At 39.2% G+C, this 14,035-nt stretch overlaps 1 protein-coding gene across 1 annotated transcript; it reads left to right on the top strand.

Moving 5' to 3' along the window:
- Positions 1-206: 206 nt before the first annotated feature.
- LOC132419249 (sex-determining region Y protein-like) lies at positions 207-991 on the top strand. The gene is given in 3 exon segments (XM_060003237.1): positions 207-608; positions 610-848; positions 850-991. Coding segments are annotated over 3 exon segments (768 nt in total). The 5' UTR covers positions 207-221.
- Positions 992-14,035: the final 13,044 nt, after the last annotated feature.

Genomic DNA, 14,035 nt, shown 5'->3' with positions numbered 1-14,035 from the left:
TGAGAATAGGTAGGTTGGCTGGGCGGGCTTTGGCTGAGGGCCGGGGGCGGTATTGAGGGGAGGTGTTGGGGGCGGAGAGGTACGTATTTCACTGCAAAAGCTGTAGTCAGTCAGTGCCTAGTAGAAATAACCCTTGAATAGCAAGATAATTTTCGTAATACTTGCACCTACGAATTTTGATTCCTCACCCTTTTTAAACGGTGCAATCATACGCTTGTGCCATGTTCAGAACTGTGAACGGTGAGGATTACAGCCCAGCGGTACAGCAACGAAATATCCTCGACTTTGGGAAAGCACATTCCCTACTGTGGACGGACAACGGTAGCGCGAATGATCGGTGTGAAACCGGAGGAAATTGTAGAGAGAGCGGCCAGGACCGCGTCAAGCGACCCATGAACGCTTTCATTGTGTGGTCTCGTGATCAAAGGCGAAAGGTGGCTCTAGAGAATCCCCAAATGCAAAACTCAGAGATCAGTAAGCGCCTGGGATACGACTGGAAAATGCTTACAGAAGCCGAAAAGCAGCCATTCTTCGAGGAGGCACAGAGACTACGAGCCATGCACCGAGACAAATACCCGGGCTATAAATATCGACCTCGTCGGAAGGCCAAAGAGGCCACAGAAATCGCTTCCCGCAGACTCTTCAGTACTGTGCAGCCGAATGCACATAGAGGAGACGTTGTACCCCTTCCCATCCAAGGACGGTTGCGCCAAGGCCACACGTTCACGAATGGAAAGCCGGTTAAGCCACTCACAGCCCACGAACATAAGCAGCTCACTCCTGCCACAGGAGCATCGCAGCAGCTGGACAAGCCTGCGCCACAATAGGGTAACACAGGCTACGCAGACCTGCGGACGTCCCCTTTTACTATAGTTCAGAGCCCGAACTTTCTCACGTTTATTTTCGATGCTGGTTTCCTTACTCTCGCTATCAAAGGCCGTATTCATCTCAATTTTACTATTATTTCACCTGTGACTTAATTTCAAAATAAGTCACATAAACATGTTTAACATATAAAGAATTAGGACCTTACAATATGACTGAACCTTTGTTTATGACTGCTTGAAAGAATACTAACTATTAAGAAAGTATCTTAACAGCACTGAAACTGCTTGAATTCAAAGGCCATCTGTTTTTCCTATCGGTGGAAATATTTTCATATCTAATTTTAGTTGTTCCCGAGATTGGCCATTAGATAGGTGTTCGTATATGATAGTAGTCCGGTAATCGTCAGCATAGACAATAGAATTCTCACTCTTTATTTTAAATACTGTAACTCAAAACTATAGTGCTTCGAGAAACACTCACGGATTTATGGTATAGGGAAAAAACGTCGCACTTCGATGGAAATCTTCCTAACTCCTAAACCACTCCCTAATTAGTGAATACATATGTACATTCTATCTTCTTTGACAGTTTATGTTGGGTCCTATTCCCGTTGTGGAAAAACCAGTTTTGCTGCCATTTGCAACTCAATTCCTTCAGTCCGCACCAACTCTGCACGCTTCGACCTCTATTTTGAACCAATTATAACGTCTATCGGGTAAAAAGAAATCTTTAATTAGCTCCTATGGGACTCACGGTTTCGCCTCTTTTCCGAAGTTTTTCTTTTAACAATGGCAAGGTACTTGTTTCTACTGCCGCTTAACTATTACGTTCCTGCAAGGAAGAGAGAGGGAGAGAGCGAGGGAAGGAGGGAGAGAGAAGGAGAGGGAGAGAGAGAGAGGGAGGGAGAGGGGGGAGAAAGAGGGGGAGAGAGAGAGGTATCATGTCGAGGATATGAACCATTCAGATTATGGCGGTGAGGTGGGCGATGGGAGGAGGGAGCCCCCCGTCTGGTTAACCTGATGAGATGTCAGTGAAAATATAAGTCAAAGGCATTATAAAATTTGCATACAGGCTAAAGTAGAAAACCTGGCAGTTTGCAAAGAAAAGCATCACTTTTTGGAATAAAAATAAGCCGATGGTCAATACGTATCACATCATATGATATATATCAAAGTCAACTTTCCAATACATATATTCCAAACCTTTAAAAAATACCTCAAACAATAAAACTCAAAACACGAAAATAGTATGTATTAGAATGAAATGTCAGGTTTTTGAAAGAAAGTTCAGGGTAAAAAGGGAGTTATCTTCAAAGACTGACTTGTTCCAGAAACAGTATTTCTTAATCGGAGATTCATGCAGCCCAAATGAGAACTGTACGTTGTAATAACCTTTTAAACAACTGCCTAAACTACCTTGTATTTTAAAATATTTTACATACATTTTTACGTATTTGTGCTTTATGTTTAACACCTCTCTTTCCACGTGTTCAGAAATAACCTCCACTATGACCTTCATCAAAATAGGTTATTTTTCCCTTTCTTGAACCTCAAATAAATGAAAATATAAAATATTATGTCCAGTTTCTTTTGTTTAATATAATGTCGGTCACATTCAGTTGGTTTGCTTTAGAAATTACTGTGTATATTTCATTTTATTTTATTTTTATGGACATGTAATGTCCATAAAAACTTCTGGTTTTAGTCATTACAGATATGACATCCTTAGTACATTTGTATACATGTCCATGAGAGAGTATTTACATGAATATCTTCCGAGAATATACCTAGGAAATAAACGGATGCTTTTGCATATTTTTTGCAAGTGTTTGTTTTAGCAAGTATTGATAAGAAGTATTCTTATATTTATAATGAATATTTGCCATATTTTAAAATGCCAACATTTAAAAAAACATTTAATGGTATGAAGTAATAGCATGGCCTCCAGATGCAACCTGGATCTGACTCCTTTCTTTGCCATTTACTAGACCTGACATTGAACTATTTCCTTTACATGTCTGGCCCTCAGTTTCTTCACCTTTAGGTAGCAGTAATAATAAAAATTAATGGTAATAATAAGAATAATAAACAAAAATAAAAGAACAGCTACAAAAACAAAGCCAACCCCATTGGGCTGCAGGGAAGACTCTATAAGTGAAGGTGTATGCTGGTTCAGTGAGTAAAAGTATATAAAGTATTAAAAACAAAACTAAAGATTATTAAAAAACTAGTTGGTAATGATAATAATGATAACAAAATAACAAGAACAAAACACACCCGCTGAGATACTATGAAGACTAAATAAGTGAAGGTATATAGTATGCTGGGAGTGAAAATACACATAGTTCTTAGAACAGAGGTAAGCACTGGTAACAAACTAACAACTGATGATAGTAATAATAACAAAATATCAGTGACAACCTACCTCAGTGGGATACAGAGAGGACTAAATTACTTAAAGATGTATAGGCTTCAAGGAGTAAATGTATTTCAAGTACTTAGAACAGATGCAGGCATTGGCAAAGAACTAAATGGTAAAAATAATAACCAAAAATAAAAAGAACAAAAAATCTCCTACTTCACTGAGGTGCTGTGAAGACTGAAGAAACTAAGGGGCATAAAGATGTAGAGTAAATATATTTAACATACTTAGAGGTCGACATTATTAGAGTACTATTAATAGTAATGGTGACGATGACAGTGATAATGATAATAATAATGACAACAACAACAAAACCTCCTCACTGGGATGCTATGAGACTAAATAAGTAAAGGTATATAAGATTCAAGGAGTAAATATGCAAAATACTTAGAACAGAGGATGGCAGTAGTAAAGAAGTAATTAGTAATAATTGCAAAAATTAATAATAACAAAAAACAACCAAACCTACTTCAGTGGGACGCTGGGAAAACTAAATACATTAAAGTATATATGATTCAAAGCTAGAGGCTAGAGGCTCAGATTTTTAAAGAACTAACTAATAGTAATACTTAAAAAACAATGATACCACTGGGATGCTGTGAAGATTAAATAAGTTCAGGTGTACAGGGTGCGATGAGTAAAGGTACACAATGTACTAAGAACAGAGGTCAGCATTGGTAGAGAACTAACCAATAATAACAATAGCAATAGTAATAATAATAATAGTACTAAGATAACAACAAAACATACTTCAGTGGTATGCTGTGAACACTAAAGAAATTAAGATGAGTAGGATTCAATGCATAAATGTATATAAAGTAGTAAGAACAGAGGTCAAGATTAGCAAAGGCTAAGTTGTAATGAAATCATGATGATGATAAACAAAGAAAACCTACTACATGGGTGCTGTGAAGTCTACGTGAGTGTGTAGAGGAGTCAATGAATAAGTGTATTGAAGTACGTAGAACAGAGCTTGGCATTAATAAAACACTAACTAGTAACAACAACAATAATAGTAATACATAATGAAAACAAACAAAAATATATCATTGGGATACTATGAAAGATTTAGTAAGTTAAGGCATGTAGGGACTGAATGAATAAACGTGTCTAAAGAACTTAGAAAAGAGGATGGCATTAGTAAAAAGACAAGTAATAATAATAAGGACTATTAATAATAAAAATACAAATAACATAATACCTACCTCACTCATTGAATATGTTAAAGTGTATAGGACTGAATGAGTTAATATATCAAACTACTTAGAAAAGAGGTCAGCATTAGTAAAGAACTAACTAGTAATAGTAAACAATAATAATAATATAACCAAAAACAAAACAAAACAAAACCTACCTATCTGGGATGCTGTGGAGACTAAATTAGTTAAGGTGTGTAGGATTCAATAGGTAAATGTACCCAAAGGGCTTACAACAGAGTCTGGCATTAGTAAAGAACAAAGTGGTAATAACGACAACAACAACAACAACAATTATAACAACAAAACATACCTCAATGGTATTTTGTAAAGATTAAAGACTATAGCATTCCAGGATTATAGAATTTGATAAATGTATTGAAGTAGTTAAAGACAAGCATTAATTAAAAAAAAAACTAACTAAATTAATGCATATAGAAATGAATGAATAAGTATTTATAAAGTACTAGAACAGATGTCAATTTTCTAAAGAGCTAACATATATATATATATATATATATAAATAATAATAAAATAACAACATCAAGGCTTCCCTGGTGGCGCAGTGGTTGGGAGTCCGCCTGCCGATGCAGCGGACGTGGGTTCGTGCCCCGGTCCGGGAGGATCCCACGTGCCATGGAGCGGCTGGGCCCGTGGGCCATGGCCGCTGAGCCTGCGTGTCCAGAGCCTGTGCATCCGAAGCCTGTGCTCCACAACGGGAGAGGCCGCAGCAGTGAGAGGCCCGCATACCGCAAAAAAAAACACAAAAAAAACAACATCAAAACCTACCTCACTGGCATACTGTAAAGACTAAATAAGTTAAGGTTTATAGGATTCAAACCGTAAATATATGAAAGTAATAAAGAACTAACTATAAAGAATAATAACAAATTATTACTGATAACAATAAAATAACAATAAAACCTACTGTGTGAGATCTGTGACAACTAAGTAAGGTGTATAGGGCTGAATGAGTAAATGTATGCACAGCACTTTCAACAGAGGTCAGCACTAATAAAAACCAACTGGCAATAAAAATAATAAAACAAAAATAATAAAAAACAACAAACTCTACTTCACTGGGATGCTGTGAAGAGTAAATAAGCTAAGGTGTATAAGAGTGATTGAATGAGTCCATCTATATAAGTACTTAGAACAGAGGTAGGCATCAGTAAAGAACTGACTGGTAATATTAGTTTTCATTATTAATAAGAAGAAAGAAGAACAATAGCAAAACCTTCCTAACTGGAATCTGTGAAAACAAAATATTTTAAAGTGTATAGGAGTCAATGAATAAATGTATACTAAGTACTTAGAATAGAGATCAGCATTAATAAAGAATTCCCCAGTAACAATAATAATAATATAACAACAACAAAACCTACCTCAGTGGGATACTTTGAAGATTAAAAAGTTTACGTGGATAAGGGCTCAATGAGTAAGTGCATGTAACATACATAGAAGTCGTCTACCTTACTAAGGAACTAACTAGTAATAATGATTGCGATTAATAATATGAAAAAAAAAAAAAAGGAAACTACCTTAACCCTAGGCCGTGAAGACTAAATAAATTAAAGTACCTAAATTCAATGAGTAAATTTACATAAAGTACATAGAACAGAGATCGACATTACTAAAATTAACTAGTAATAATAACAATAATAGTGATAAATAAAAACAAAACCTACGTCACTGGGATACTGTAAAGTCTAAATAAGTTAAGGTGTATAATTCAATGATTAAATGTTTATAGCATATCAAGTCAGAGTTCAGGTTTACTAAAGGACTAACTGGTAATAATTTTAATGAAAATGGTATAATAATAATAACAAAAGGAAGAAAAAAACCACATCACTGGGATGCTCCAGAGGCTAAATAAGTTAAGGTATATGAGGATTTAATGAGGAAGTGTATATAAAGTGATTAGATGGAGGCTGGCGTTATCAAAGAACAAGCTAGTATTAATAATAATAAAATGACAACAACAAAAACAAAAGAAAAACTTACCTCTCTGGGATAGTGTAAAGGCTACATAACTTAAGGTGTACAAAGGTTCAAACAGTAAATTATATAAAGTACCTAGGACAAGGTCGACATTTACAAGAACTAAGTATTAATATTGATAATTGTAAGAAAGACAGTGGAGGTGGGTCTCCAAGATGGTGGAGGAGTGAGATGTGGAGATCACCTTCCTCCCCACAAATACATCAAAACTACATCTACACGGGGAACAACTCCTACAGAACACCTACTGGACGCTGGCAGAAGACCTCAGACTTCCCAAAAGGCAAGAAACTCCCCATGTACTTGGGTAGGGCAAAAGAAAAAAGGAAAAACAGAGAAAAAAGAATAGGGATGGGACCTACGCCACGGGGAGGGAGCAGTGAAGGAGGAAAAGTTTCCACACACTAGGAAGCCCTTCACTGGCGGAGATGGGGGAAGCTTCGGAACCTCGGAGGAGAATACAACAACAGGGTTGTAGAGGGCAAAGTGGAGAGATTCCGGCACAGAGGATTGGTGCCGACCAGCACTCACCAGCCTGAGAGGCTTGTCTGCTCACCCACCAGGGTGGATGGTGGCTGGGAGCTGAGGCTCGGGCTTTAGAGGTCAGATCCCAGGCAGAGGACTGGGGTTGGCTGCGTGAACAAAGCCTGAAGGGAGATAGTGCATCACAGCTAGCCATGAGGGAGTCTGGGAAAAAGTCTGGATCTAAGAGTCCAGCCCTAAGGGCCAAGAGACCATTGTTTCAAGGTGTGCGAGGAGAGGGGATTCCTTCCCTGTCTGCCCACAGAAGGCAGAGCACTGCCTAAACCAGCTCGAGAGATGGGTGCGTGCTGCGGCTACCAGCGCGGACGCCAGAGACGGGCATGAGACACTAAGGTTGCTGCTGCAGCCACCAAGAAGCCTGTGTCCTAGTACAGGTCACTATCCACACCTCCTCTCCCGGGAGCATGTGCAGACCACCACTGCCAGGGTCCCGTGATCCAGAGACAACTTCCCCGGGAGAACACACGGCGTGCCTCAGGCTGGTGCAAAGACACCACAATCTCCACTGCCGCAGGCTCGTCCCGCATTCCAATTATGTCTACTCTACCCCACCCTCCCCCCAGCCTGAATGAGCCAGAGCCCCCTAATCAGCCACCGCTTTAACTCCATCCTTTCTGGGTAGGAACAGAAGCCTGAGGGCAACCTACACACAGAAGTGGGGCCAAAACCAAAGCTGAACCCCAGGAGCTGTGAGAACAAAGAAGAGAAAGGGAAATTTCTCCAGGCAGCCTCAGGAGCAGCGGACTAAATCCCCACAATCAACTTGAGGTACCCTGCATCTGTGGAATATCTGAAGAGACAAAAAATCATCCCAAATTGAGGAAGTGGACTTTAGGAACAACGGTAGACTTGGGGTTTGCTGTCTGCGACTGACTTGTTCCTGATTTTTATGTTTAACTTAGTATAGATTTTAGTGCTTGTTATCATTGGTGAATTTGTTTTGTTGCTCTCTCCTTCTTCTTTTAATTACTCTTTAATTTTAATATTTTAATTATTTAATTTATTTATTTATTATCATTTTTTCTTTCCTTTTTTCCCACTTTTCCTCTGAGCCGTGAGGCTGACAGCATCTTGGGGCTCTGGCCAGGTGTCAGGCCTGAGCCTCTGAGGTGGGAGAGCTGAGTTCAGGACATTGGACCACCAGAGACTTCCCAGCCCTAAATAATATCAATTGGCAAGAGCTCTCCCACAGATCTCCATCTCAACGTTAAGACCCAGCTCCACCCAATGGCCAAAAGGCTCCAGTGATGGATGCCCCATGACAAACAACTAGCAAGACAGGAACACAACCCCAGTCATTAGCAGAGAGCCTGCCTAAAATCATACTAAGTTCACAGACACCCTAAAACACGCCACAGGATGCAGCCCTACCCACAAGAAAGACAAGATCCAGCCCCACCCACCTGAACACAGGCACCAGTCCCCTCCACCAAAATGCCTACACAAGCCACTGAAACAAACTTACCCACAGGGACAGACACCAAAAACAACGGGAACGACGAACCTGCAGCCTGCGGAAAGGAGACCCCATATTCTCCATAGTTCTCTTACTATGGAGAACAGTATGGAGGTTCCTTAAAAAACTACAAATAGAACTACCATATGACCCAGCAATCCCACTGCTGGGCATATACCCTGAGAAATCCATAACTCAAAAAGAGTCATGTACCACAATGTTCATCGCAGCACTATTTATAATAGCCAGGACATGGAAGAAACATAAGTTTTCATCAACAGGAATGGGTAAAGGAGATGCAGCACTTATATATAATGGAATATTACTCAGCCATAAAACGAAACGAAATTGAGTTATTTGTAGTGGGTAGATAGAGCTATAGTCTGTCATACAGAGTGAAGTAATTCAGAAAGAGAAAACAATTACCATATGCTAACACGTATATATGGAATCTTAAAAAAAAAAAAAGTTTCTGATGAACCTAGGGGCAAGACAGAAATAAAGACACAGATGTTGATAATAGACTTGAGGACATGTTATATCACACAGGGAGAACAGCTCGGTGCTTTGTGACCACCTAGAGGGGTGGAATAGGGAGGGTGGGAGGGAGACACAAGATGGAGGGGATATGGGGATATATGTATATATATAGCTGATTCACTTTGTTAAACAGCAGAAATTAACACAACATTTTAAAGCAACTATACTCCAACAAAGATATTAAAAAAGAAGAAAAGAAAAACAATGGCAAAAACCATCTACCTCAGTGGGTTGTTAGGAAGACTCAATATGTTATTAAGTTATTATTATTAATAATAAAAATAAACTATAAAAACAAAAAAAGCTACCTCACTTGGATGCTATGAAGACTACGTAAGTTCAGGTGTATAAGGATTCAGTGTGTAAATGTAAATAAATTACTTAGAGCAGTGGTCATGTATTAGTAAAGAACAAATGAGTAATAATAATACAAATAATTATAAAATAACAAAAAAATCTACCTCACTGGGATGACTGAGACTGTTAAGACTATCTATGTTTTGTTTTGTTTTTTAACATCTCTATTGGAGTATAATTGCTTTACAAAGTGAATCAGCTATACATATACATATATCCCCATATCCCTTCCTTCTTGCGTCTCCCTCCCTCCCACCCTCCCTATCTCACCCCTCTAGGTGGTCACAAAGCACTAAGCTGATCTCCCTGTGCCATGTGGCTGCTTCCCACTAGCTATCTATTTTACATTTGGTCGTGTATATGTGTCCATGCCACCCTCTCCCTTTGTCCCAGCTTACTCTTCCCCCCCTTCCCGTGTCCTCAAGTCCATTCTCTACATCTGCGTCTTTATTCCTGTCCAGCCCCTAGGTTCATCAGAACCTTTTTTTTCTTTTTTAATTTCATATATATGTGTCAGCATATGGTATTTGTTTTTCCCTTTCTGACTTACTTCACTCTGTATGACAGATCCTATGTCCATCCACTTCACTACAAATAACTCAGTTTTGTTTCTTTTTATGGCTGAGCAATATTCCATTGTATACATGGGCCACATCTTCTTTATCCATTAGAACCCCGAATTCCCAAAGCAATCTTGAGAAAGAAAAATGGAGCTGGAGGAATCAGCCTCCCTGACATCAGACTACACTAAAAAGACTAACTATGTTAAGGCATATAAAGATTCGATGAGTAAGTGTATTTAATGTACTTAGAAGAGTGGTTGATATTAGGAAAGAATTTACTAGTAATAATAATTATTAATAATACTAAATATGCAACAACAAATCTTACTTGGGATGCTGAGAAGACTAAATATGTGAAGGTATATAAGGATCCAAATAGTAAGTGTATATAAACCACTTGTGTATAAAGTACAGAAGCAGACATTACTAAGGAGTGATTAGCAGTAAAATAACAAGAACAGCATAACCTAGCTTTCTGGGAGGCTGTGAAGTGTAAATATGTGAAGGGTGTGTTTCGCCAAAAGTTTTACTTTCGTTTTAGCCTCAAAGGATTTGTTAACAAAAAACACTACTCATCACACAAATGAACAGTTTTAGCTCAATTTTAATAAGAAATCATCAAAAAAAGAAAGAAATATAAATGAGAGAGAGAAGTTAAATCATTTACATCACCAAATTGGGCTGACATCTACATCTAGACTCAAACAGTGCTGGTAAGTCCCAGAAACAGCAATCTGGAGTCCCAACTGGGAAAGGTCCCAAGCAGCGCGTTCACTCCATGGGTGAGACTTCAAATTGCAGTTTAGGGGAGTCCCCCTTATAATACCAGGTTGCAAACTGATATCATCAGTTTACATGCAAATATGCAGCTCTGGGTCTCTTCAAGAATGCTGTTTGCGGGCTTCCCTGGTGGCGCAGTGGTTGAGAGTCCGCCTGCCGATGCAGGGGACACAGGTTCGTGCCCTGGTCCGGGAAGATCCCACATGCTGCAGAGCGGAAAAAAAAAAAAAAAAAAAAAGAATGCTGTTTGCTTTACCTTGTGACTCACAATATTTTCCAGACCCTGGGGAACTGGCCAGGTTCTCAGGGCTCAAGAAATTCCAAGATGCACTCCCTTTCTTTATCTTAAGTGTTGCCAGACTTGCTTTGGGGGCTTATGAGCAAGCATGTAGTCCAGGCAATATCACACATTGGTCAGAGGCCTAGTATTGCCTGCAAAGCCTGAACAAGATTATTTCCATTTTAACTTTCTTAACAGTGCATAGGATTGAATGAGTAAACATAACAAAGTACTTAAAAAGGAGGTCAGCACTAGTAATGAATTAACTGGTAATAATAATAATAATCCCAATAATAATGTCAACTTAATAAAAGTGCAGAACATGAGAGTTGTGAGTCAAGTTTTATTTGGGGCAAAATGAGGACTCTGGCCTGGGAGACAGCATTTCAGATAATTCTAAGAAACTGCTACAAAGAGATAGGGGGGAAGGTCAGTATATATGTGATTTTGGTGTAGGGGGAGTACATGCAATCAAGCACTTTTTTTTTTTTTTTTTGCAGAAGGCTTCTGCTAGTCACGAGGAACAGTTGTCACCATGAAGAATTTTAGTGTTTTTCTAGATACGAGGAGATACAAGAATTGGGCTCATTAAATCAGCTCCTGAAAATATCTAACTATCTGAAGACCAGTTCTACCTGTTTTTCCCAGAGCACAGAGGGCCTCATTTCAGCTCTCCACCCTGAACTCCTTTCAGGGGGTGGGGAAGGTCAGCAGTTGCAGAGCACATGATTCAATCCTTGTAGAGGTAGATGGCAAGTGCCAGGTTTTAGCTGACGGGGTCCCCTCATGGTCATAAATACAACCATGCTTTGAGAGACATTTCATGACCATATTGTCCCACAGTGATAGGAAGCCTCATTCCTAGCAAAGATTTTGCTGATAGGCCACCCAATGTGCTATTACTGGACTAGGTCTTTTAATAGTAACTAAGGACTCTGGACCACCTGTCTTACTAGTCTGTTATGCTCCAGGAAAATTCCCTCTTGTTGTATCTTCCCCTATCTAGAATCACAGTATTAACAATCATTGATCTCATATAAAACTAATTTGTTGGAAGCCATCCTGGAGTCCCTGCGCCATGACAAAGTCATGATGCAATCAAAGGCAGGACTGCAAAGCAGTACTGTGCCAGGACGGTAGACTACATCTCTATTGATTTGTTTGGTTGTGTTAAGCTTATATATGGAAACAGCACAAGGGGGATTTGTGCCCAGGGTTAGGAAAATGAGAAAAACTACTACCCCCCCTACTATTATTATCACAAAATGGAAAGTACCTATTCCAGCCCCAGGAAACTTGGAATGCTATACACAATCTGGAAATATAGGGATGTTCCTATGGAAAACACCCGCAATTGAACAACTGTGGCCCTACGAAGGGGTTGTTGATGACTTTGGTTTCATATGGGTCCACTATAAAGAAAGGTTAATATCCGGATGATAAACAGGAGTGTAGGAGGTATTGTGAGTGCTATGAGTGAAGTCAGGAACACAGGAACTGTAGGATATATTGTAAATATTTTTAAGGTACTATTTAAAAAACTTCCCCATGCAGAAAGAACACGAAGATTGCCCTTCTGTAATAAAGACTTACATAATAACTTGGTTTAACTACTAGAAAATAACCTGCAACTAATGAGAACTTGGGGAAATATCTTGATAGCACATCTAGGAACCATAGACAATTCTAAGGTAATCTTTTGAGGAAATCTTGTGGTCAAGGGTTTGAGGCCTAAGGCTAGACTATATTATGATAATTATGTTTTGATTATGTAAACCAAAAATATATAAGCTTGCTGAATAACAATAAAGTATGCTATTATCTGCCTGACTCCAGAGACAGTGTCAGTCTCCTTCTTTCTCCGTCGCTGAGGCTGTTCCTCCCTCAGGTACTCCTGGACTCGTTGGAGCTGGACTCCAACACATATTTTTGTCACAGGCTCAGTCACACACTTAGTAATGCAAAAAACAACAATCTTATAAAGCAGGCAAAATACAAATAAGATGGGTAGCAGCATTATTAAAGTCACAAGTGAGAATTAAGCCAAGAACTTCCATTAGATGTAGCCCAGTATATCCTCAGGTCATCTGACTTAGTCTGTTCTGTTCCAGACCTTATCTTTCAGGGAAATGACACATTGGCACTGTCCATAAGGCTCCCAGCCCAATTTCCTACTGTTAGTAGGCTGGTTATCCTTAGTATAATTTCATTGTTCCTAAGATAAGGGTGGGGGAGGGCTTAAAACTCAAATGACTATAGCCTGGTGTTAACCACATAAATCCATCCCCTAATTGTGGGAGGTTTTATTCCTTGGCTGAAATTTTGCTGTTGCTCTGACTGAGCTTGAGTTACTTTAGAAGAAAAGTTCTTTTGATGGCCAGGGTCAGAGTGGGTGTTGTTAATTGGCTAGGTGAGGGGATCCCATCTAGTAACATCAAGAGTAGTCTGAACAGGCCTATTTCTTCTAAAATAAATGTCCTAAGGGCCATCTAATTAGAACCTTGGAGTGGAGAAATCCACCAAGGTAATCCAGCAGTAGTAGACACAGGTAATTGGCCACAAACCCAACAATTTGATTGATTTTTAAAACCAGCATAGAGGATCGTGTCCATGATAAGAAAACATTTGATTTACATGCAAAGGTCCAAGAAATCAAGAAAACATTATAAATGGTCATACAAGTCAGGTCCAGCATCGTGGGCTAGCTGTCTGCCTCTGATGTCATCTTCTCTTCATCCTGGAGTGAGTGTAGTTTCCTCTGTTTGAGAATCATTTTAATTCAAGTTTGAGGTCAGCAGTCCTCTCTATAGATTAGTCCCGTTCAGGGGCCCTTTGTAATTGGAAATTAATTCAAGAGTCAATTCCCTTCAGTTTCCCTGTGCATAAGATAAAAAAGAGTACCTGATAAGGGTACTTCCATCTAGGTTGGAGATAGTCCTCTAAATTATGTCTTTTCCAGTATGCATAATCCCCTGGTTGGAGGTTGTGGGGCATCTGATCTTCATCTAAAGACAGATTACTGAGATAAGTTTCAGAAACAACTTAAGTGTCCTTTTAATAATTCAAG

The sequence above is a fragment of the Delphinus delphis genome, chromosome Y, assembly GCF_949987515.2.
Source record: "Delphinus delphis chromosome Y, mDelDel1.2, whole genome shotgun sequence".
Lineage (NCBI taxonomy): Eukaryota > Metazoa > Chordata > Mammalia > Artiodactyla > Delphinidae > Delphinus > Delphinus delphis.
This window is presented reverse-complemented; position numbering and strand designations above follow the sequence as displayed.